The 21,854-nt window shown below is 57.4% G+C and overlaps 7 protein-coding genes across 7 annotated transcripts, besides 2 other annotated features; all 7 read right to left on the bottom strand.

The window, feature by feature from the left end:
- Positions 1-1,358: 1,358 nt before the first annotated feature.
- On the bottom strand, positions 1,359-3,314 carry LPMP_356670 (hypothetical protein; the record flags this gene model as incomplete). Its single annotated transcript, XM_010705293.1, has 1 exon — positions 1,359-3,314. One exon carries the CDS (start codon positions 3,312-3,314, stop codon positions 1,359-1,361), a length of 1,956 nt encoding a protein of 651 aa, XP_010703595.1.
- Positions 3,315-4,483: 1,169 nt separating this feature from the next.
- LPMP_356680 (cop9 signalosome complex subunit, putative) lies at positions 4,484-5,683 on the bottom strand (the record flags this gene model as incomplete). The annotated part of the gene is made up of 1 exon (XM_010705294.1): positions 4,484-5,683. The coding sequence occupies one exon, from the start codon at positions 5,681-5,683 to the stop codon at positions 4,484-4,486; it is 1,200 nt and encodes a 399-aa protein (XP_010703596.1).
- Positions 5,684-6,439: 756 nt separating this feature from the next.
- LPMP_356690 (hypothetical protein) lies at positions 6,440-8,542 on the bottom strand (the record flags this gene model as incomplete). The annotated part of the gene is made up of 1 exon (XM_010705295.1): positions 6,440-8,542. One exon carries the CDS (start codon positions 8,540-8,542, stop codon positions 6,440-6,442), a length of 2,103 nt encoding a protein of 700 aa, XP_010703597.1.
- Positions 8,543-9,549: 1,007 nt separating this feature from the next.
- Positions 9,550-10,090: a repeat region.
- A 143-nt stretch (positions 10,091-10,233) lies between these two features.
- Positions 10,234-10,774: a repeat region.
- Positions 10,775-12,142: 1,368 nt separating this feature from the next.
- Positions 12,143-12,553, bottom strand: LPMP_356700 (hypothetical protein; the record flags this gene model as incomplete). The annotated part of the gene is made up of 1 exon (XM_010705296.1): positions 12,143-12,553. The coding sequence occupies one exon, from the start codon at positions 12,551-12,553 to the stop codon at positions 12,143-12,145; it is 411 nt and encodes a 136-aa protein (XP_010703598.1).
- A 973-nt stretch (positions 12,554-13,526) lies between these two features.
- Positions 13,527-15,299, bottom strand: LPMP_356710 (hypothetical protein; the record flags this gene model as incomplete). Its single annotated transcript, XM_010705297.1, has 1 exon — positions 13,527-15,299. The coding sequence occupies one exon, from the start codon at positions 15,297-15,299 to the stop codon at positions 13,527-13,529; it is 1,773 nt and encodes a 590-aa protein (XP_010703599.1).
- Positions 15,300-16,763: 1,464 nt separating this feature from the next.
- On the bottom strand, positions 16,764-17,948 carry LPMP_356720 (hypothetical protein; the record flags this gene model as incomplete). The annotated part of the gene is made up of 1 exon (XM_010705298.1): positions 16,764-17,948. One exon carries the CDS (start codon positions 17,946-17,948, stop codon positions 16,764-16,766), a length of 1,185 nt encoding a protein of 394 aa, XP_010703600.1.
- A 2,055-nt stretch (positions 17,949-20,003) lies between these two features.
- Positions 20,004-20,726, bottom strand: LPMP_356730 (dienelactone hydrolase, putative; the record flags this gene model as incomplete). Its single annotated transcript, XM_010705299.1, has 1 exon — positions 20,004-20,726. One exon carries the CDS (start codon positions 20,724-20,726, stop codon positions 20,004-20,006), a length of 723 nt encoding a protein of 240 aa, XP_010703601.1.
- Positions 20,727-21,854: the final 1,128 nt, after the last annotated feature.

The following is a 21,854-nucleotide window of genomic DNA, read 5'->3' on the forward strand; positions in this document are numbered from 1 at the left end:
TCGCAACGGATGGTAGAGCGCTCTCTAGCCGTGCCGTCACGCCTGCAGCGCTGCAGCGTATCCTCGTGGAAATAGATGATGCCGATTCCTTACCTCCCCGCTCCACTCGCGGAAGGATTCCGGAGTGAGGAACGGATGGGGGTCAGGGACAGCGTGGCTGCGCTGCACAAGCACATCAGAGGCGCTACACACCGACTTCTGCCTTGGAATACTCACCTCGTTTGGGGAGGGGAGGGACGTACTAGCAGCCACGTGCAGTTAGCTTCGACAACCAACCTATGCACTGTGGGTCTGCTCGATGTAGCACGTCATCGAATTTAACGTTCATTTGTGTCTGTAGTGATGATGGGTGTTCTGTAGGGTTGATGGTGAAAGAGAACGAGGCGCCCATGTGCATGAATACATACACACTTCAGCTTCCACTACTGCACAAGAGGCTCATTAACTTCCTGACAGCGGCGAAGAGAGGAGGGAAAGAGAGGGGAGAGGGGAGCTGAGCTATCGGAGTGCATTCATCGATAATATAAATGAGCTTTAAGGGTGTCACTTATGCGTGCGCGCTAACGTGCCAGTAGGCACGAGGATGCCGATCAATGCGCTCACGAAGGCGCATGCACCCCCCCCACACACACACAAGGCCAAACACAAGCGAGCCGTATTCCGGTGCTCACATGTGCCATGGGAGAGCGGAAGGCCCGCACAGGGGGAAAAAGTCGAGGGTGAATGAAAAACGCAGGGCTGTCGATACTGTCGGACAGCAAGCAAAGCGCAGCAACGTGGAAACAAACAAAGAAAATCGAAGGGTGCTATACACATGTTGGTGAGTAATATGGCACTTACCTTGCCGCTTTGAGATGGGCAGTGAAAGAAGAAGGGACGAGAGGTCGGAGGGTGTGGTGCAGTGCTCCCAACAAGAGAGCAAAGAGAGCAGAAGAGGAGGTAAACGGCATATAGGAACGCCGAGCCATGTTTGGTCACATTCAAATTCCAGCTAAAGAAGCGTTGCATGGGTCTTGAGAAGCTTTGGGCAGCGGAGAAGAGAGTTGCACGCGCAGCTCTTACGCTTATTCCTTTCCTTCGGTCCATGTGCGCTATGAGCAACGGGAGTGGGGCTTGGGAGGAGGCGAGACACACATACACACCCACACACACACACACACAAAGCATCCATGTCTCCCACGTTTGCCGACAGGGCGGCTCCACGTGTAATACCAACAGCAGTCATCCAAATAAACAGCACAGGCATTCGGCGCCTTCAGTAGAGGAGACACAGAGGAAAGGGGAATAGCACGAGAGACTGAAGACTGGAGCCTTGTCAGTTGTGTGGGAATCGATGTGCGGTTCATCTTTCAGCCAACTCAGCATAGAACCCTCTTGAGGAGCTCGCTACGGTACTGCTCCAGCTCGCTCAGCTCCACAGCAGTGCTGGCGCACAGCCATCGCATAATGAGCCAGGTTTCCGCTCCCTGTTGTACCCCATACACCCGCAACGTCGTCTCCGTTGGCGACACGGCGAGTCCCTCGACAGAGAAACATGCTTGACCTGCAGCGTTCGTCGAGCACCGCGGGCGGGCATGGTTGAGCAGCAGTGTCGGCACGTACGAGAGCAGCTGCTTCAGCGAGACATCGTTCATGTCCTTCAGACAGCGCAGCTCCACCTCAAACGACTCTGCAGAGGTCAAAGAAGTGATGAAGAGCGTCACGGAAGTCTCATAGGGGTGCTCGCACACGACCGTTTGGAAGTACTCAGGTGGTGGGAGGGGCATGGTCAGCTCAGCAGATCGGTAAACGCTGCTGAAAAGCTGTGCATCTCTCGCAGTAGCCTCGCGTGCCATGACAGCCGCGAGTGGAGGCGGCAGCGGCGGCGGTGACGATGTCGTGCCTGCCGCTGCACTGTCAGGCATGTGCACTGTGAGCTCAATCGACACGTGCGCGTCGTGTAGCAGTGGGATTACCTTGTGCTGTTTCTCTCCCTTTCGCGCATGCTCGCGTGCCGCACTCGGAACAACCGCTACGATAGCGCTCCACTGCGCCCCGGTGTCGCCGCCGCTGCTGCACGGCATCAAAATGAGCTCACTTCGCAGAGCGTGGGGAGTCCTCGGTGCCCGCACCGCAACATCCACGGGGATCTCCACGACGTAAGTGCGGTCGACGTTCTGCGCTTGAACGTGGTACTCGTTCCGCCCCGGTCGACGACGCCACCAGCCACACGGCGTCTTCTCCGCGCACAGCAGTCGCGCGCTCTGTGCCGTGTAGAGCAGATCCGGGAGTCGTTCTTCGTAGGTGCCTATGTGGGTCTGCAGCTGAATCGTGTAGGCTATGTTTCCCTTGACAAGGTAGAGGGCGGCAAGAATAACCGGCGAGGGCCCAGTGTAGATGTTTACGTACGACTCCATCACAGTCGTGGCGATGTTGCGGGCAGCAGTGGAGAGACTCACCTTGAAGTAGGCTTTAGCATCCTCCGCCGCGGCACGAGCCCGCTCCAGCGAACGCTTGACGTACACCTCGGTTGTCAGCACCTCGTCGCCTTCAAGAGCGCTGCAGTTCTCCGCCATGATACTCAGCCGGGAGCGATCCTCGTGGAGGAAGCGGAGCACCTCGAGCGGGTAGTTGTACGTGGCGGATTCGCTTACGTAGTCATGTGTGATTACCGCGGAGAGTGCCGCCACTCGCACGCGGAGAGCACCCGCAGGGGTGCGAGTTGCACTGCTTCGCATCGGCGAGAGGCAGTCATAAAACTCGTGCTGCACAGGTGGCGACTGCACATGTGCTGTGAGTCGAGTGGAGGAGCGCAGCGAGCTGTTTGAGGGGCTCTTCCCGTGCAGCTGGCTTGAGCGGGAAGACAGCGCTGTTGTTGAGCCAGTAGTTTTGCTGCGTGTTGCTTCGCGAACGTTGCTGATGCTAGTGCTCATGCTGCGGCAGCGCCGACCGCCCCTGAGCGCCTTCTTGACAACGTGCATGGTGTCCGTTACCACCATCATCAGAGGATCGCAGACCCGTGAACATGAGCTTGGCGTGCTGGGTGAGCGGGAGCACGACTCCCTTCGCGGGGTTTGAGACGGCGAGGTAGGCAGGGACACTGCAGAGGCAGAGTTCAGAGCCTCCCTCGGCACACCTGCATGGAGAAGCTCGACTGAGCTGAATCCTTCTTCCAGCAGCGTGAGTGGGGAGGCGCCGTCGCGGATTCGGCGAAGAGCTGCCAGCCGCCGCTCCTCTGGGTTTGGCGCCAGCTTCAAGGTAAAGAGATAGTACGCAATGGCACCAACGGCCAAGACGACCAGAAGCCTCCACTCGCTCTTGCCACGGTTCTCCATTGAGAAGGCACCAAAAGGTAGGATAGGAATAGGGGAGGGGCGAACGCGAAAGCGAAACAGACACACACACACACATACACACAGAAGCACCACGTTAGACGATGAAGATGAAGCACATGTGGTGTTGCACGAAAGTGCTTTGGGCGCCAGCACGAAGAGAGGCTTGGAAGGAAGATGTCCTGCATAGATGAAAAGCGCACGCACGCCCAGCAAAAGGAGAGCGGAGACAGTCGAAAAAGTGCGAGAGGAGAGTTAAAGCGAAAAAGAGCCAAAAGAACAGACTCGCGGTCGAGGCTAACAACAGGGGTTCAATGTGCCCACGTGAAGGCTCCAGTGTGCCTCTTCAGGGCTTGTGTCACCCAAAAATTCGAGGTACGGGGGGCGGGAGGGTCCGAGACACAAACGCAGCGAGCAATGCAAGCGAAAGGGTGGCAGGAACGGAAAAAAAAAAGAAGAGCTGTTGATGAGCGCTATCTGCATGAGCGGACTGTTCGGTGCATAGAACAAGGCTGAGGTGGAGTGCACCCCCCACACAGACACGTACAGGTATACGCCAAAGATGGTGTACTACTTTGTCGTGCCGCTCTTACGGCACCCGCGTTCACGTGGTGACGCCACAGGCTCCCAAGAGAGGCTTCGATGAGGAGCGCACTGATGCAGAGCGTGTACGTGTGTAAGAGGAAGAGGGATAAGGGCGAGAGAGTTGGAGTGGGTAAGGCAAAACGACCACGGGGGTTATCACAAGCAACGACAAAGAAGCGAGGAGAGGTGGAGTAGGTAGGTGTCCGTGTGGGTGAAAATAAGTGGCGCAGGGGAAAAAGGAGGAGGATAGAAAGACAGAAAGTAACGGATTTGGTCGCGTGCCCCTCCCTCTCCCACCGAGCCAGGGGGTGCTTCCGTCTGGTGCTGAGGTCACACCCCACACGCGGGGCAAAGCGACTCCTCGTGGGCGGAGGCCTGCGTTTTGTTCACACTGCATATAATAAACGTGTTAACTCATTCTCTTTTGTCTATTGCCAGTGCACGCAAGTGGCCCTGATGATCCTCGTCATGACAACAAGCGGCAGGTCTAAGCGAGCACAGGAGTGCGCGAAGAGTCAAAGGAGTGGTCCACACAGAGAGAGAGAGAGATACACACAGACTTCCCATTCGGACTCTTCAATGTTACCTCAGACTAGCAGCAGTTCAGGGCGCGCCTTGCCGATTGCCGTCGCTGCCGCTGAAATGCGGTTGAATGCGTCGGTGTCAGTGATTTGCGCGTGTGCCTTGGCGGTGTTGGTAAATTCAATGAAGCCGGTGTCCTGATAAATTGCAGCGCTGACTCGTTGTGCCTGCACCATAGACACGAGAAGGTCGTACAACTCACCCTCTGTGATGCCCTCGTCATCCATGTGCACGCAGAGGGAGCGCCAGTGCACACACTCGAATGTCTTGGCGAGAATGATGATGTTGTGTTCGCGCAGAGCGCTGCGAAGAATCGATTGTGGCAAGTAGGGCCCGGCAGTTGCCAAGACGCCCTCCACGTCAGCAGCGCTAAAAAGCTGGCCATTGTATGCCACCTGCACGTAATGGTACAGCGACGGTGTGAGAAGAGCGTCTTTGCCGCGCAGCGTGACGCTGTACAGCGCTGCCTGCCTCTCTGCCTCACTCGCGCGAACGCACAAAGCACAGAGGGCAGAGCGCTGAAGCACCACCGCGTCTTCTCTGTTTTCGTGCAGGGCAAAAAAGGACTGAAAGGCACGCAGGTAATCGTGGCGTTCTTGGCGATACAAGCCGAGCTCGAGGAGGTAGGCGCACACAACGGCGTGGCGATGGCGTTGTACCTCGTCGTCACCGCTTTCGTAACGTGCCCGGTCGGCGATCCCGTGGTAGAGCGACATTCCCTTCTGCACCGCCGAGTCCGCGTGACGCGGGTCCGCGGTGACACGCGAAGCCTTCAGGACGCGGGCGACGCAGGCCAGGCGCTCCAGCGGGGTGAGTCCTTCGTACGTGAAAAATGCAGAGGACTGCAGAACCGCCGCATCGAATGCGATCGCTTTTTCGAGCTTGTCAACCGTTGTGTAGGCCGTCGCCAAAACCACCGCAAGCAGCAGCGCTTCGCCCGTCACGCTGGAGGCGCATGACCGATTTGAGCGGAACTCCGGCATTCCCCAGAGTGCCTCGCATGCCTCCGCGACACAGCTAGCGGTCTCTGGCGCACGTGCACGGGGTAGGAGCGCCAGAGATAACTGAGAGAAGAACTGCTCGCGTCTGTCGAACGGAGAAGCACGCAAGCCCTCTAATGCGGTGGCAGCAGCACCACTTGCATCGCCGTGCGCCAGCGCCGCATCCACCGTTGCCCAGGAAAACGTGCTCGATACGTCAGACATGACTTGAGAGAAGGAAGAAAGCAAATAAGCGGGATGGCAGCCTCACCTAGCGCGTACCGACGGACACGAGAGGAACGTAAGGGCAGTCGCCGCACCAAGGCGCAGCCCGCCGATGTTGTGAAGACGCCTTATTGTTGACATTGCAGTACGGGAGAGAGGGAATGTGGAAAGGAAGCGAAAAGGGGTCGGCACGTTGGGCGCGCTTGACTCTGTGCTTGCGCACCTCTGCCGACGTCCGTGGCTGCAACGAGAGAATCACGAATGACAGCGGGACTCACCAAAAACAACGGATGCATCGGAGGAGTTGGTACCCGAAGCACCGGGTGCTCGTACGTAATCGGTGGCGAGAGCCCTACAGCTTGCACGAACCTGCAGGTACTTCTCTCTCAGCTCGACCATTTTCGATACGGCACGTGTATCAATACCCTCCATGAAGGGGTGTGGGGGACGGTGCGGTGGAGGCGGGGGAGGGATGCACTCCCAATCGATATCTCGCTCTTTTGGCATTGATTAAAGTCAGCGACGGTTAAGCTCCCCTCTTGTGAATATCCCCACATCTCACGCACGACGCAGACGCACACTACAACACCCACAACCGTGCTCCATTACTCGAGAGAGGTGCTCTATTGTTACTTATTCGATCATTACGGCACCACAGTAAATAATGAGAAAGGCGTACATCATGTGTACGACGGCGCCGCAAGTTGTGCGCAGAAGGGGGTGGGGAGCCTCTATCGACTCACATGCGCAGTCCCCCTACTTCAGAGTCCTCTTTCTCGTCAAGAAGAAATCGACGGCGCTGTCGACAGACTGGGGAGCCACGGTGCGCTTTTCGTCGCCTTCAGAACGCCCACGCTTGCCTTGACGCGCCTTCGCGACTGTCGACGCGAGCAGCGCCACGTCGTCCGCGACGCGCTTGTCCTTTTGCGACACCTCCAAGTGAAAGCGCGAGTCGGAGAGCAACTTCGACTTGAAGCGCTCGTCGATCTGCTTTACCGCCTTCTGTGCCTCCTGCTCGCACTGCGTGTGCTGAACGTGCTGCGTGACCCCAAATTGGCTCGCAGCGCGCATCTTTTTCTTGGCAGCACGCTCCTCTGCAAGCCGTTCTTTTACCTGTCTTGCGTGCGCCTTGCGCCGCTCCTTGCCGCTCACCCGCACTGCGCCGTCGTCGGTGCCCATCAACTCCCTCAGCTTCTGCCGGTTCTCGGCTATGTGCGCGGCTTGGTACGCCTTCTCTGCCTCCCGCTCCTGTCGCAGCATATCCTTCTTGGACTTCTTCATCTCTTTGCGGCGCAGCTTGTACTTGAGCTCTGCCTGCTTAGCAAGGTCGGCAGCCTTCATCTTCTGCCTCAGCCGCGCGTCGCGCTGCAGACCGGCGGCTTTCGCGTCGGCGTTCATGTCGAATGTCGCCTCCATGTCGCCCATCACCGACCCCTGGTCGTCCTCCTCACCTCGCTTCTCGTTGGCATCGCTGCCGTCCACCTCAACGTCGCTGAAGCGGTTAAGGGAGTCCTCGTCGCTGCTGTCCTCGAGACTATTGCCGCCGCCACTGCCTTCTGGATCCCCCTCCAGGTCTTCGGGGATGCCGCCTACCTCCTCCAACAGGGCAGCGTACTTGCGGCGGATGTTGCGCTTCTCGCGCGCCTTCTTCTCCTGATCGAGCGGGTCGCCGCCCGCCTCGTCGTCTGAGTCTGCTGGGGCGAGGTAGGCTGCTAGGTCATCCTCCTCCGTGGTGCCGATGAAGGAGTCTTGCAGGGACCCGTGACGGAACACGTCATCTTGGTCCCATGAAATGCGGAATTTGCTCTGGCTCAGGGCACTCGCCTTGAAGGAGGCCAGTGGCTTGAAGTTTGTCGGGATTTGGTCCGCACGACCAACCGGGCTCTCGAACACTTCGTCGTCATCAATGTAGCGGAGGTCCAGCACAACACCGCTCGCCTCGATGTCCATCCCGTCAAGTTCTTTGTACACCACGGCGGCGGTGTCAGCCGAGTCGAAGGTGGCCACTGCGTAGTAGTACCTCATGCGGTCCATCTCGTACCGCCGGTACTTGCCACCAGAGAACCACTCCCCATCCTCGCCCTGCTCCGTCATCATGTTCGGGTTGTCATCAGCCCAACCGTCGCTGCGGGGTTCGCTCACAGCGTCTTCGGAGACCTCCTCCGGCAGTTCCTCCACCTCTGGCATCGCGCCATCGCTGCCCTCCTCGACATCAGCATCGACGTTCGCATCGCCGTCGTACACCCACAGATCGGGCCCGTGCTTCTTCTCGTGCTCCATCATGCGCTTGCCAAACTCACTCTTGTAAATGCTCACGTCGAGCAGCTGACCACCGAGTGGAAGGGCGTGGAAAAGAATGGCGTAAAGGTCGACGGCACGCACGTGATCCCAGTCGCAGTTCACAATGGCGACGCGACGACGGGCTTCGATGAATTCGACCTCGTCAGGCACCCAGGCGGCCACCTCGTCGTCCAAAACAGCCTCCTCCTCCCGCGGAAGCAATTCGCACTCGTCCTCTTCGTCCAGCGCCCTGCTGTGGCTGCTGGTTGAGGCAGACGATCTGTGTTCGCTGATGTCACTACAAACAGTCGACCCCGTATCGCTCGCCACCGTGTCTTCCTCGACTTCAGCTGAGGGGAAGTGCTTCGCAAAGCGTGAATCTTTCTGCGCCGCCCTCTCCACCGCATCCTGTGAGCGCCGGTTTGACTGGCGGCGACCAGCCTGGGTGGACACCTTGAAGCGAGGGTCAGTGAAGCGAGCGGCAAAACGGCTATCGCCGTTTCCGCCGCCGCCACGACCACGGCCGCGGTAGTTGCCGCCGCCGCCGCGGCCACGTGAAGAGCCCAGCAGCGTCTTCATTGCGTCTCTCTGTCCGTATGTCAGTTGTGCAAGATTGAGCTGTTGCCTTGAAAGGGTGCGTTACGCGTGGTGCGCATGTGTGTGTCGAGGAAGCACGATAAGAGCTCCCCAGCCGAGCGCATGTGAATGTTTGCATCCAAGAAGAAAACGCACATTCGAGAAGAAGAAAGACCGCAGGGAAAGTCGTGTTGCACAACGAGGTGGAGGGGGGGGGGCCTCATAAGCCAACATCGTCGTGCAAAAAAAAAAAGTTACGTTGCAAGAGTAGTTGTAGCGCGCCTCACATAAATTGATCGATTGAAAACTCAAGTGATGCGGCTGTTCGAGGTGAGGTGATGCCCTTGCTGGATTAATTGCCGTGATCATCACATTGATGTCGTGCAGGTGGCAGAGCAGAGTCGTTCTCTCTTTGGGTTGTTTTGTCGCTGATTGTGGCTTAGAGCTACAGCCTTTCGCTCACGCAGGCTCGTGTTCTTGGCGGCGCAGGAAGAGGCATATGCACAACGAGAAGAAGTCCGCTGCACGGTTGTGCATGTCCATAAGCGAAGGGGAGTAAAGGGCGCATCCTCCGTGCACAGGTGCATGTGCAGAGAAACACATTGACGAGTAGGCCCTTTCTTGTCGTAAAGAGATGACAACCAACTCTCTCTGTACGTGGTCGGTGTGTGTGTGTGTCGGTGTAGTGGCGGGGCACCCACCCACACATGCACACCGACCATGCACACCTCTATCACACCAACAGACAGAAGGACATCTGCGCAGAGCAAAGCAACGAAGAAAAAAAGCGACAAACCTAACCGCGATGCGAAGAGGCAACATGAAGAAGCGAAAAGACCGAAGAGACGAGGCCTTCGACGGAGCATTAGACACATGCGACTGCATAGGTCTGCCAGGCATGGTTTATCTTTCCTGCTCTGCATCACCCTCCCTCAGCCTTCATGCGTACCCCACACATCCACCACAGAAGAGAAGCTGCAGTTGAAAAATGGAAGAGGCGATTGCTGGTGTTCCCAACGTGTCCATTCCCTGCCACCCGACACACGAACTCAAATGACACTCCACCCCCGACCGGCCACACGTCACATCGCGTGGTGCCAAGCAGCCCTAGACACGCGCGTTACAGCAATGCGCCCACCCGGTCCCCGACGCACGGCCCTCTGCCCCAAACTCTACCCACTCCTTGCTCAGCAGGTTGCCTCACAGCAGCACCCATCGTGCCAGTCGTCACCTGGTGCAACCCACCGCGATGGCTCAGGCTCGCTACACTAGTAGGCAGCGAGTGCCAGGTGAGACACATTCGAGCCACGTGGACACTCGGCCCATCAAGTGGATGGCACAGACGGGCTCACTCTCGCAGGTCGCTACGACGCCACGCCATCCACGACCTGACCGCCGACATCAGCAGCGATACGTCGCTCTGACATCCCTGCGTTGCGTGCACCTGACCCTGTGAACAGCAGCGGTGGTCCGGCATTGGCAGAGACCGGGGGGGGGGCTGCCTGGCTGCCTGCTCCCAGACTGAGGGCACCGGGCCCTGAGATACCACGCTGCAGTACCCCTCCCGTTATGATGAACGACAAAGCACTGAGTGAAGCAGAGGCGATGGACAGCGGAAAAAGCGGAGACGGAGCTGTATGTGTGGGTGTGTCGTCTTGCGTGTGCACATATCTGTTCCCTATTGTGGCGCTTTCCCACGAATGAGTCCAACGGTGCACGCCCCCCACCACAGCTCAGCTGCCTGTGTAGCACCACGGCTAAACGCTCGTCGTCGAGGACGAACTGCCCGGCCACTGAATCGAGCCATGCGTCTAACGGGCTCTCCCTCTCTTTCCTCGCCCTTTCCCCAGATGCGTGCTACGCGATAGGCGCGAGGCGGACTCGAGCGCACACTGCGTGCCTCGATCCACGCGGGTCCGTACCCGGGGTCCTGGTCGAGGACGGGGGTGGTGGCGTCTGTCGTGCGAGTACCGGGGGGTGGCTTAGGGGGCACGCCGGGGGTGCACGAGGGGGAAGTCGGCCAGCCTCGGGCAAGGGCCGTCGGAACCACTGCATCTGGCCTGTGCGTCATGCTTCCCCCTCCGTCGCATCAAGCGGCGGCATTCCAGAATGTGGTGCGGCGACTCGCCACATCGGAGTCTGGAGGAAGTGGTGGTGCAATTGGGGATTTAGTGTCGAGTTGGCACTGCGGAAAGAGTATGGTTTGGCTCCAGGCATCACTAGCGGCACCGGGTCACATCCCCTCCTGCTTCAACGCCCCTCTCCCTGTGGTAGTGCATCACGGCTTTCGTCTTCTGAGCTGCACTAATGTGAGAGGCGTGTCTCCAAAAATACGGGGAGTCCTGTGCGTGTCGTTTTGACTTAGGCGGCTGTAAGCCGGAAGGAGGAGGCATAAGGCAGGAGAAACGAGACCCGCGGAGAGGGAGGACCTCAGATGTACTGGGACTCAGCCACTTTGGAGAAACAGGAAAAAAAAAAGAAACACTTCGGCTTTAAAGGAAAAAAAGCGGAATGGTGAGGAATACGCACAGAAGGGATCGGGAGCGTCACGAATGGCCAGTGTACGGCTCCACACGCCTACACATGCAAGGTTAAAGCACATAGTCGAATGTAGCAGACAATGTGAGAGGGCACGCACATACTGGCAGGCACTGTCTACGCTGGAGAAAACCCGCACCCGTCAGAAATCACAGCCAGCGTAGACACATACGCACACACACACACACACACACACACACACACTGAAGTTCGGCAACAGCGAAAGAAAGCAAAAAAGGAATACGGATACGCGGGAAAGGTGAAGGAAGGACTGCGATGGGGGATGGGTTGTGAAAAAGAAAGGGAAAAGGGGAAAGGACTCGAACGACAAGAGCACCGGCGGTTCCTTGAACAACAAAGAACAGGCGTACGTACACGTTGCTGTGAGTGTGTCTGGCCGAGCGTGCACGTCCTCCTCATCCCCACTCTTACGGCGTGCCTGCCTCCACGGACATCGCGTTCTTGTTGAAAGACCGTCACCGCTAGCATCGTTGTCCCGTTCTGGAGATGAGATGGAAATGCCAGAGGCGAGGAAGTCTTGGAAGGAGAGAGAGAGAGAAAGGGGGGGGGGAGAAGAGGGAAACGCGAGAGGAAGCAAGGGAAGAGGGTGCAGCAAGCACTGTAGCATTACGCCAAACGCTTCACAGCGGGAAGAACGGACTCTCCCAAAATACTTCAGCAACATCAGTTGCGCGGCTCAACAAGGACACGCAGCACAGCAACGGCACACTCCAAAACAGGAAAAAAAAAGCACAATGATGCGAAAGATATCAGGCGGTGGGCCAGGAAGGCGAGGGGCAGAGAGTAAGCAGAGGAACGCAGAAGGCTTTCTGGGTACTCAGAAACACTGCACACTGACGTTGCAGGTGCTTCTGTGGTATGTGGTGTGTCATCACGTGTGACATGCGGAAATACACCACCAATTTCTCTTCCAGTGGCTTTCCTCTGTCCGGTAACGCAGAATCCTCAAGCTGTGAGGATGCCGAGACATCGGCACAGTGGAACAGGGACAAGAAAAAGCGAAATCGTTCCGTTGAGCCTTTTTTCCATGTGCCTCGAGACGGCTTACGTGAACTTCGTCTTGCTACGGCGGTTCATGATGTAGGTGACAGCGCCATTCACGTTGCCGATAAAGATTACCCAGAGAAGGATGATTGCGCAGCTCCATATGCGGTAGATAGGGTAGATGGCTACAATCAGCATGCTCAAACCGAAGCAGATGAGGACGGATGCAACCAGCATGTATGTCTCATGGTGACGATACCACAGTGGGTCCTGCGGGATCTTGTATTGCGCCGTGTACCCCCACATGGAGAAGAAGGCAGCGATGCAGAGTAGGGAGGGGTAGAGGAACAGGTTGTAGGTCTTCTCTGCCGTGATGCACTCCTGAATCATGCCACTGGCGTAGATTACGCAAAGTGAGAAGGTCGCAATGCTGCATCGTTTCACGAAGCCGTAGCCTGTCTCGGGCTGCATCTTGGCCACGTTGGGATGCATGAGTTCACCCTGTTTGCCCAAAGAACAAAGATTCTAGAGAGAGAGAGGAAGAGAGAGAGAGAGCAAGCGTGTGTGTGTGTATGTGTGTTCCCTGAGCAGGTTTCAAGCTCAGACACGCATCAACGTTCCCACACAGAGGAAAAGAGAAGAGGGAGCGCGGCGCCCAGCAGGGAGGACAAAGCAGCGCAGATCACGATGGCGAAGCGCAAATTGCAGTAAAGAACGATTGCAAGGTACACTGACCAACCCAGGCACAAGCGAGAAACCGAAGAGATGCAAGGCGACAGAGATAGCGAGTACGAATGGGAAGAAGAGCAGCGGGTAGCGAGTGCGTTTCGGGCGTGTAGCGGCGTCAACGGATGAGGCCGTCATCCCCTATTGGCTGAGAAGAAAACACAGGTAAAAGGAGGAGGAAAGGAAGTGCTGGCCCAGGGAGTGGGGCTCTCGACTGACGAGCGCGACTTCGTCTGAAGATGTGTGCCGGTGCCTGTGCACCATGCCAAGGGGCCGCCGCTGTACGTCGTGTTTTTTTTTTTCATGCGCCCCAGAGCGATACGTGTCGTAGAGAGCGACACACATGCGCATGCGCTGCTACGATGGCGCTGACGGTAGCGGATGGAGGGTGAAGAGATGGAGAAATAAAAGAAACACAGACGCATACACACACACGCGAGACCAGTGCGGGAGCGGCACAGGTAAGAGAGGAGAAGAGATAGTCACACGCAGATGAAAGAAGCACGCACAGATATGCACACATGTACGCGCGTGCACTGCATGGATTGTTCTACATGCGTAGTATACATGCCACCAACACATTACGGAGAAGACAGCGTCCTCATGGATGCATGCCGTCTCGACCAAGAGTCATCGCCACAACCCAGCGAGGCTCACAGAGTGGAGCGAGGAAAGAAGATAAAGGAGTCCAGAGAACTTGCAGGATATGCACGGCATCCTACTCAAACATCGACGTGTCTACGCCCAGTTCACGCAGGCGCCGTAGTGTGACCGCCTCAAGTACATCCACCTCATCCGCCTTGAGTACCTCAGTATTTGGAGGCACCGACACGGCAGCAGACGGAGAACCCGCTGCCGCGATTTTGACAGCCTCGGCTACGTAGGGCACGGGTGGTGTGAGGGGGATGTTGATGTCGGCGCTGCTCAAGGAGCTTCTCTTTTTCGCTGCCGGTGCCACCACGGCTACCGATGGAAGTGGCATTGCGTTCCTTTTCTCAGCAGAAGACCAGGGGCGGCTCCCCGCTGACGTGCCACGAGATTTCGGCGCCTCTTGTGCCTTTTGAAGTGCGCTTACATCGCGACGGAGCATGTCATCCTTGAGCGCGGCCACTGTTTTCTCGAGTCGCGTTGTCCGCTGCACTGCCGACACCCAGTTGGTCTCCATAGTGGTTGCGTGCTGAAACAAGTCTTTCACAGTCGCCATGGGGCGAAGCGACGCGGACCGTCGCAGCGCGTTTTGGCCCAATAGCTTCAAGGCATCACGCGCCTCGTTCGCGCTTGTGAGTTCGCTTAGATTGCCCACGGCGGAGCGAAACATCAGCAGCGGTGGGGTTGCGAAGTCGTCCAGCACCTTCTCTGCGGCCCGAAGATCGAGCCCGGCCGCGTACTTGCCAGTCGCGTGCAACGTGGTGGGCACGTAAAAACGGTTGGACCATTCCGCTATCATCGTCTCGTAGTAGGAGGAGATGGTGAAGGACAGCAGCGTCGCCGTTTGCGCGGCGGCCTCCTCGTTGCGCCGGTGGAAGGGAACGGGGTTGATTGCCGAGCCGATCAACTGGATTACCGCTATCACGGCTGGTGTATTCACTGTTGAGCCACGCGTTGTGGCATGGCGCTCCGTGTAGCGGTCGTGCACCGGCATCAGCAGCTGCGCGGCGTTCGTGTGCTCCATCAGCTCCGTCAGCGTCAAGTCCGCCACAGAGGAGCTTGCGGCGTTCTGGACGTGCGGCTGCGGCTTCAAGTTGAGTGCCACGCCGGTCTGGCACGCTACGCAGGGAATGGAGAACTCAAGGGTGCGGTAGGGGGCCGAGTTTGCCAGTGACGAGAGGTCCCGCCCCACCACGAACGGCGCGACGAGCTCCGACGAGGAAAGGTTTTGACGTGGCCGTAGCCACAACAGGGCCACGCTCGCCCTGCACTGCACCGCCAGACTCTCCAGCACGTTGTACAGCGTAGCGGAGACAAGGTCGAGGGCGGTGATCATGCGCTTCAACTGATACGATGGGACAGAGCCTTCGAACATGACGCGCGACGAAGCGGTAGGGACAACGGCAAAGGAAGAGGAGGGCATCCCCATAAAGGGTAGCCGGGCAGCCTCGTCAGATGTGCCGCACAACTCCATGCTGGGGGATCTGCGATAGCGGTCACCAGTGGACGTGAAGGACACGGCGGGCGGTGCAGCCCTGCGGTTCTTCGACTGTTGCTCCGACTGCCCTGCTCGAGTGGTGGAGGACGAGAATGGGGCCACGGGGAGGTCGTTCTGCCGTTCGTGAAGCATCTGTACTTCCTCCTGCATGACGCCACAAAGCTGCTGGAGCAGCTGCACGAGCTGTGAGAGGCGGTGGTCGTCTTCGCTGGTCTTGCCGCGAGTCTTACACAAGAGGGATGTTGTGCGGCTGAGGTAGCGGCCAACTCGCGTGCTGAAGGATGCCGGAGCCAGCATGTCCTCCGGGAAGCTGTGCTGACAGCTTGCACAAAGCATGGCTGTCATGACTAAGAGATAGTTAAATGGAAGAAAACGATCCCAAAGAAAAATCACGCAGAGCGGCAGTGGAGTGAAGAGAGAGAAGGGGTGTTCAGGATAGCGCTGAGGCACGCAGCCTTCTTGTCAGAGGGGTGGATGCAACGGAGGGGAGGGGAGGAGACCCGGAAAACAGATGGAAAGCACAGGGAAGGGGGGGAGGCGGAAGGGAGAACACTCGATGATGGGTGTGGAGAACAATGCCGCACACAAGCATCGATTTGTGAAACGGATGTGGTGAAACATGTGATTGTTTCTGAAGGCCATCAAGGCAGCAGCTGGGGTGCGCATCGTTGGCGTTTCCTCCCTTCTCCGTCTCAGGTGTGTTTCCCTTTTGGTTCCTCACTTTCACTGCTGCTCTTTTCGCCCATGAAGGACGAGGCAATGGCACAGTCACCGACGCCATTTGCACATGACGCAAATGATAAAGGGGGCCCACAGCGACTACTTCATGATCCGGTCTTTTTCTTTCCTCTTTCAACAACTCCGTCTGCTCACTCCCCCACACCTCCACTCCGCTGACCGATAGGGAGAGAGGCAAGCAAGAAATACCCACCAGAGAGCAGAGCAGCAGCTGCCTCAGCACAAGAGTGGGCGTGAGTGTGTGTGTGTGTGGGGGGGAGGGAGTAGCACAGAGCTCATGGAATGACGCATGAGTACGCACGTCCCATCACGTCGTCCCACACCCTCCAAATACCCACAGGCGCGCAATGCCACGAACACCGAGAGTGAGAGAAAAGGCAAGGGAGAGAGAGCGAGCGAGGTGCACGTGGGTGGCGATGGTGTGCAGGGAGGCGAGATGAGCTCGCTACGCCACGTTGTCAGCAAACAACAGCATCGGCTCTCATTTTCTCTGAAAAAGAAGATCCCGCCTGCTGCGCTTCAGAGAGCAACGTAGCACTGCAACGCCATAATTAGAGCGAACGAGGGAGAGTGAGGAGTCAGGAGGCAAGTCCAGCAGCAAAGCATCCAGCTTTGAGACGGGGAAGGAGGTGGGCAAGTGGCCCACAGAAGAGGCCGTCGACAAGCGCAAGAGTCGCGGAGCAAACCCAAGAGCGAATGGGGAAAGAGGGCGAAGAGCTTCGATGGAGGAGTGAGGCAGGAAAAGAGAGGTCGCGACAGCATAGGGAGAGGGGAGTGGGCTGAAGAGGCGGGAAGAAGAGAACGTGAGAGCCCAAATCAATGGGCAGCGCTGTTATGAAAGTTCTGCTCCTCCACTGCTTCACCCCCTCCCCTACCCCACGTACACGAGGGTAAATGACGAAAAAAAAGACCGAAGAGGAGAGGAACGCTTACTTCTGCCACTACTCCCCACTCCCTTTACCCACACCCACAGCAGTGTACCTTAACCACCAATTTCAGCGCTGTGTGTCTCTCCACCGCATTTTGCCCAGGTGAGTCCGTCGCTTTCCATCTTCTTGGCTCTACAGTTGCTCACAAAGAGAACTCTGAGTCCTCCAGGGCGGCCTGCTGCTGCCCCTGATGTAGCTGTGCCGCGAACAGTATGTCCAGCGATACCTTGTCTTCGAACTCGCGATGCATGACCATGTCGAAAAGTGACTCCTGCACCATGTCAAAGTCGTCGTCAGCGGCAGGGGCGGTGTCGTTCGTTGCTGGTTTCGCCTCCAGTCCGTCTTTGGCCTCCATGTCATGTGTCTCACGTCGGCGCTTGTGCGGACGAGATGGCGGCGCGGCAGTTGTTTCCTCCACATCCCCGAGTGTAGCCGCTGGTACCGGCGCCTCGAGCTCTTCACTCTTCACGGGTACGGCGCTCTCCGATGGCTGCCCGCCTGCAATTTCGTCTAGGAAGGCCAACTCTTCGGCGTTCAGCTTCTTTGTCTTCACCAGCTGCTGCGCCTCCTTCTTTTTCGCTTCGTAGCGTACCTCGAAGGCGGCCATGTCGATAGGGTGTTTTTGGCTGAGAGCCGTCTGCACCTCTTTTGGCTTCTGACGCATTTCACGCTGATACAGCCGCTTTATGTCTCTGCGGGTGCGGCCAGGGAAGAGCACGGCGATCGCGCTGAAGTCTGTTCCGTACTGGGAGAGCGCCTGGTAGAAGCTGCGCACCTCCGCCTCGCTCCAGTCGATGCGCGCCTGCCGGTTGGAGGGGCGGCGCACGCGCATCTGCAGCTCCGTCGAGTCCAACGCGTTGCCACCATGCGCTTCTGCGATACCCTCCTTGCCGAGCTGAAACGCGTCTTCCGCGCCACCGTCTCGCTCCTCTTCGTCTGACGTGGCCGAGTGGTGTGGAGGGGGACCCGCTAAGAGATACGGCGAGTGCGTCGGGCTGTGCTGGTGCAGACGTTGAGAGTGCGGAAGTGGCGCCACACTGGCCCCGGGACGGGATATACCGCTGCCTCCTGGAGGAGCGCGCATATGCGACGTGGAGAGAGCGCCGCGCAACACCTGCCCAATGGAGAAGTTCTGCGGGTTCTTGGGCAGAGTCGGCGGCAGGTGCTCAAGTGGAATCTGTGCCAGCATGTTAAGTGGCACGTTATCGACGGAGTATGCAAACGACGTCTGCAGCGGGTTTGGCATTGCCGTTTGGTAAGGTGAGAGCCGCTTCGCGATGACGTCGTCGAGCTGGTCCGGCGGAAATTCGAACTCGTTGTCGTCCATGGCCCTGTCGGTGCGTATCTGCGTGTGGTGGTGCTTCGACGGTGAAAACCCAGGCGCACGCACACGGGCGGAAGGAACGCAAGCAAAATGTAAGCCTACTTATCGCCAGCAGGCAGCTAGCGGGAAGCGTGAGTCGGCGGCGGGAACGGCGGCGAGTGAGGTGCTCCCTTGCAGGCTTAAAAAATGAGGAAGCAATCAGAACCAAAAGTGGTGAAGTGTACCCCACTCTTCATAGAGGGGCAGAGGCGAGGGGACCAGGCCCAGACTATACCGAGGTCTATACAGGGGAGAGGGAGGGGGGTTTACGGTAAAAACAGCGAGACGACTGGAGACAGAGAGAAGGGGAAGAGCAGGATAGCCGGGGAAGGACACACAAGACGAAGAAAGCCATAAAAAATAATAATGGGCAAAGTGCGGCGACGAAGAGGCGAGAAGGAGGGGGCCGGAGACGAGCTGTTGAAGAAGGCAGCGAGAAAGGCGATCGAGGAGGAGAGAGTCACCAGAACAACAGCAAAGAAGTTGTGGACAGCGTGACACCCAATCAGAGAGAGAGAGGAGGAGAGGAGTAGGACGACAGAGAGGCGCGATGACACTGTGCGAAGATAGAGCAATGTGTTATCGTGTACCACCCAGCCGTTGGGGTCCTCCACAAAGTAAGACAGAATGAGAGAGACGCTTGGTCTGTAGTGCAGTCGTTCAGCGCACCTATGCTGATGCTTGTGCGCGTGTCTGTCTGTCTGCGAGTAGGCACGTGGGCTCCCTCGCGGCGGAATGTAAGAAAGAGAGAGCTGTGCGAGAAAAGAGAAATTGTGATTCAGTGCTGCCTTGTAGGCGTGATGATGGAAGAGAGGTTGGACCACGTCTTTGGTGACTCTCTTTGGTCGAAACCAACCTGGTTAAATACAGTGCGTGTCAATCACGACCACATAGAAGATGATGATGATGAAGAGAGAGAGAGAAAGGCACACAGAAGCGAGGGGTGGGCGAGAGAGCAGAGAAGATCAGTAACGGTTGAGAACTGTGAGGAAGAAAACTGACCACTTCGTACTCTTGCAATGTTGGCGGTGAATGAGAAAGGGGGCGAGTAGGATGCGGTCACGATGCTCTGCCTGACTTGGAGGTCTCTGCTCCATTCGCTTTCTGCCTCCATGCCTAAGCTCCATTGGGGGTCATTTAATGAATGAGCGACTGCCACGAGCCGTCGCTGAGTACACCTGCGTAATATTTTTGGGGACCAGTTTCGTTAATCAGTGCAAGATGCGCTCTCGATATGAGCCTGCTCCCGTGTGTGCGCCCAAGAGGTAGTTCACCCTCTTCGCCGGTCAGTAGGATAGCGAGGCCAGTGTGAAGCTGCGCACCACGTCCCACCTTAAGGGACCTACACGCACGCAAAAAGCTCCACGATGCCTCGAGGGTGGGGCGGGTGGGGGGTTGCACAGGGGATGTAAGGAATCGCGAGTGCAGCAAAGAATTCAAAAAGAAAAAAAAGCACACACGACTGCGGATGGAGCATCATATACGAGAAGGGAGACACAGGAACAATATAGAGGTGAGGGGAGAACTCGCACATGCCCAAGTCCTACGTTATGCGAAGATGAATGAAAGGAATAATAGGAGGGAAAAAAGATACGGGCGTTGTGCTCTTCTTCTCTCACGCAGGAAAAGTTCCACTGCTCGAACCATCGCCTTGAGAAAGAGAGGCGATGGCGGGGGGAGGGGGGAGGAAGAGAGAAGGAGAGCACCATAGAGTGACCGGGTTGTAGAAAGGCGTGCTTGGATGTCTACAACCCTCGTCCCTCAGAAGTGGGGGGAGGGAGAGGGTAGACAATCAACACGAAGCGCGAGAAAAGAGGAGTGAATGTAAGACGTGAGCACTCAAACGTATCAAACCACACGCCGCAGTCCACCGTGAGGACGCCACAGACGGAAATCTTTTTCCGACACTTTCACAGTGCACCCACAGAAGCGCCGCCGAGGGACCATTAGAGAAGTAGAGCTACCCTGCACCAGTAGCAGTACCAATGATGAGCACCTGAACGTTTTTATGTTTCCCGCTTAATGGAGTGACTTGTTGAAGAAGTCCACCAGGAGTCCACGGGCCGTCTCCACATCCTTCCTTTCCTCAGGCGTGTACGCGTCAGGGTCGTAGCGGGCACCAAAGAAACCGTGCGGCAGGGATCCAAAGCGCACGTACACGTGCGGCGCCACCGAGTGGGCATCGATGGCGGCTTCGACCTCGTCCATGGGAGGCTCATCCTTTGACGGCATCACCAGCACCGGCACCTTCGCCGCCTTCACGTTGTCAGAAGTCAAGTTGACCGGGTGCGCCGTGGCAGCGGCGTCGATCTTGCCTTGTGCCGCCATCATGAACGTCAGGTTCGCCCCCCAACACATGCCAATGATGCCAACCTTTGCACATCCCATTTGGCGCAGCAACGCAATCGCATTTTCCATGCGAGGCGCAAACGTGTCGAACTTCGAGATTTTCGCTTTGTGCTGGATCCAGCGCGCCGACTCGAAGTCGGCCGGCCATTCTGACATGGGCCATGCCTGTGCTCCAAAGAAGTCTGGCATGACAACAAGGTAGCCTTGCTCAGCTAGCATGTCAGCCAGGCGCTTCGAGTTGGCCAACATGCCGAAGATGTCGCTCACGACCACAACGCCAGCCTTGCTGTTGTGAGGACCCACCATGTAGAAGTCACCGCCAACAGGGGTGTAGTCGCACTTGGCAGGGCCCTTTTCGGTGGGACAGCAGCGGTTCGGGTCCTCAGAGGACATTGTTTCTTGTTGCTCGAATAGGAGTTTGTAAGGGAGGATCGTTAGGAAGTACGGTCCACTTGGGATGGCGTACACGGAGAAACTAGCGTCACCGACGAAGGGGGCGGGGGGGTGTATGCTGAGGCGAAGACGACTAGAGAAAGGAGCGAGTGCGTCCTGTGTGGGATGCAGAGGCCTGTTTGTGTGCGTGTGACGTGCGGCACGCGTCAGGGTTGAGCGGAAGACGGGAGATGCAAGGAGGAGAAACACGAATGCTGGCAGGTGAAGAGAAAAGGAGAGCAAAAGACGCAGAGGTGTGAGGACAGTGAAGCGTGGCAACTTGATGGAACAACACGGTCCACGTGCGCTCACCTTCAAAGGAGCCATGTTCAGTGAGGAAGAGGCAGGGGAGACTTACAGGACACCGAGAAGAGATTTGGCTCGCCGCACGCAAAGGGGCTTTCAGGATCTCAAGAAGGTGTAGCAATCTTGAGAGCACTGAACGGGAGGCATGCCCTAGGCCGTGCCGCTTTCTTGAGCTACGCTCGGGCATCAGTCAAGTGTCACAGGTCGCTTTTCAGTCCGCGTATGTGGGCTGCCGCTGTCTTCGCTTTCACCAACGTGATAGTAAAAGGAGGAAGAGTGACGATGGACGAGGTCCGAAATGGGAAGACAATCGGGGCAGGGAACCATACGGAGGGCAGGCGGGGAATGGTGACAGGGACAGCGAGTATATACGAGGGAGAAACGAAGAAGTCGTAGTGGCAAATGTCGTCACAGGAAAAGGCAGAGAAAGCAGAGAAGAGACACATTATGCTAAAAGAGAGGAAGCCGTGGGGTCTGTCTGTGTGTGTGGGGGGGGGGGGGGGGGGGGGGGGGCTTCGACTCATGAGATGCAGACACCTCATGTATACAGAGAGAGAGAGAGGGGGGGAGGGACGGGAGAGGATGATGGAGCGAAGCGCTTGACGGGGCTCTCAAAAAGAAACTAAGAAAGCGTAGGAAAAGAGCCAGCGACACCACTCAAGATCAACAAGGAATACCCTCGCCGTTGCTTCCGTTCATGACTGGGGAAAGAGAAGATGACGTAAAACGGCGTCGAGTGCCGAGAGCAGTGCAGTCAAGTGTCAATCCGCGTAGTTCCCCGCC

Source organism: Leishmania panamensis (genome assembly GCF_000755165.1).
Source record: "Leishmania panamensis strain MHOM/PA/94/PSC-1 chromosome 35 sequence".
Lineage (NCBI taxonomy): Eukaryota > Euglenozoa > Kinetoplastea > Trypanosomatida > Trypanosomatidae > Leishmania > Leishmania panamensis.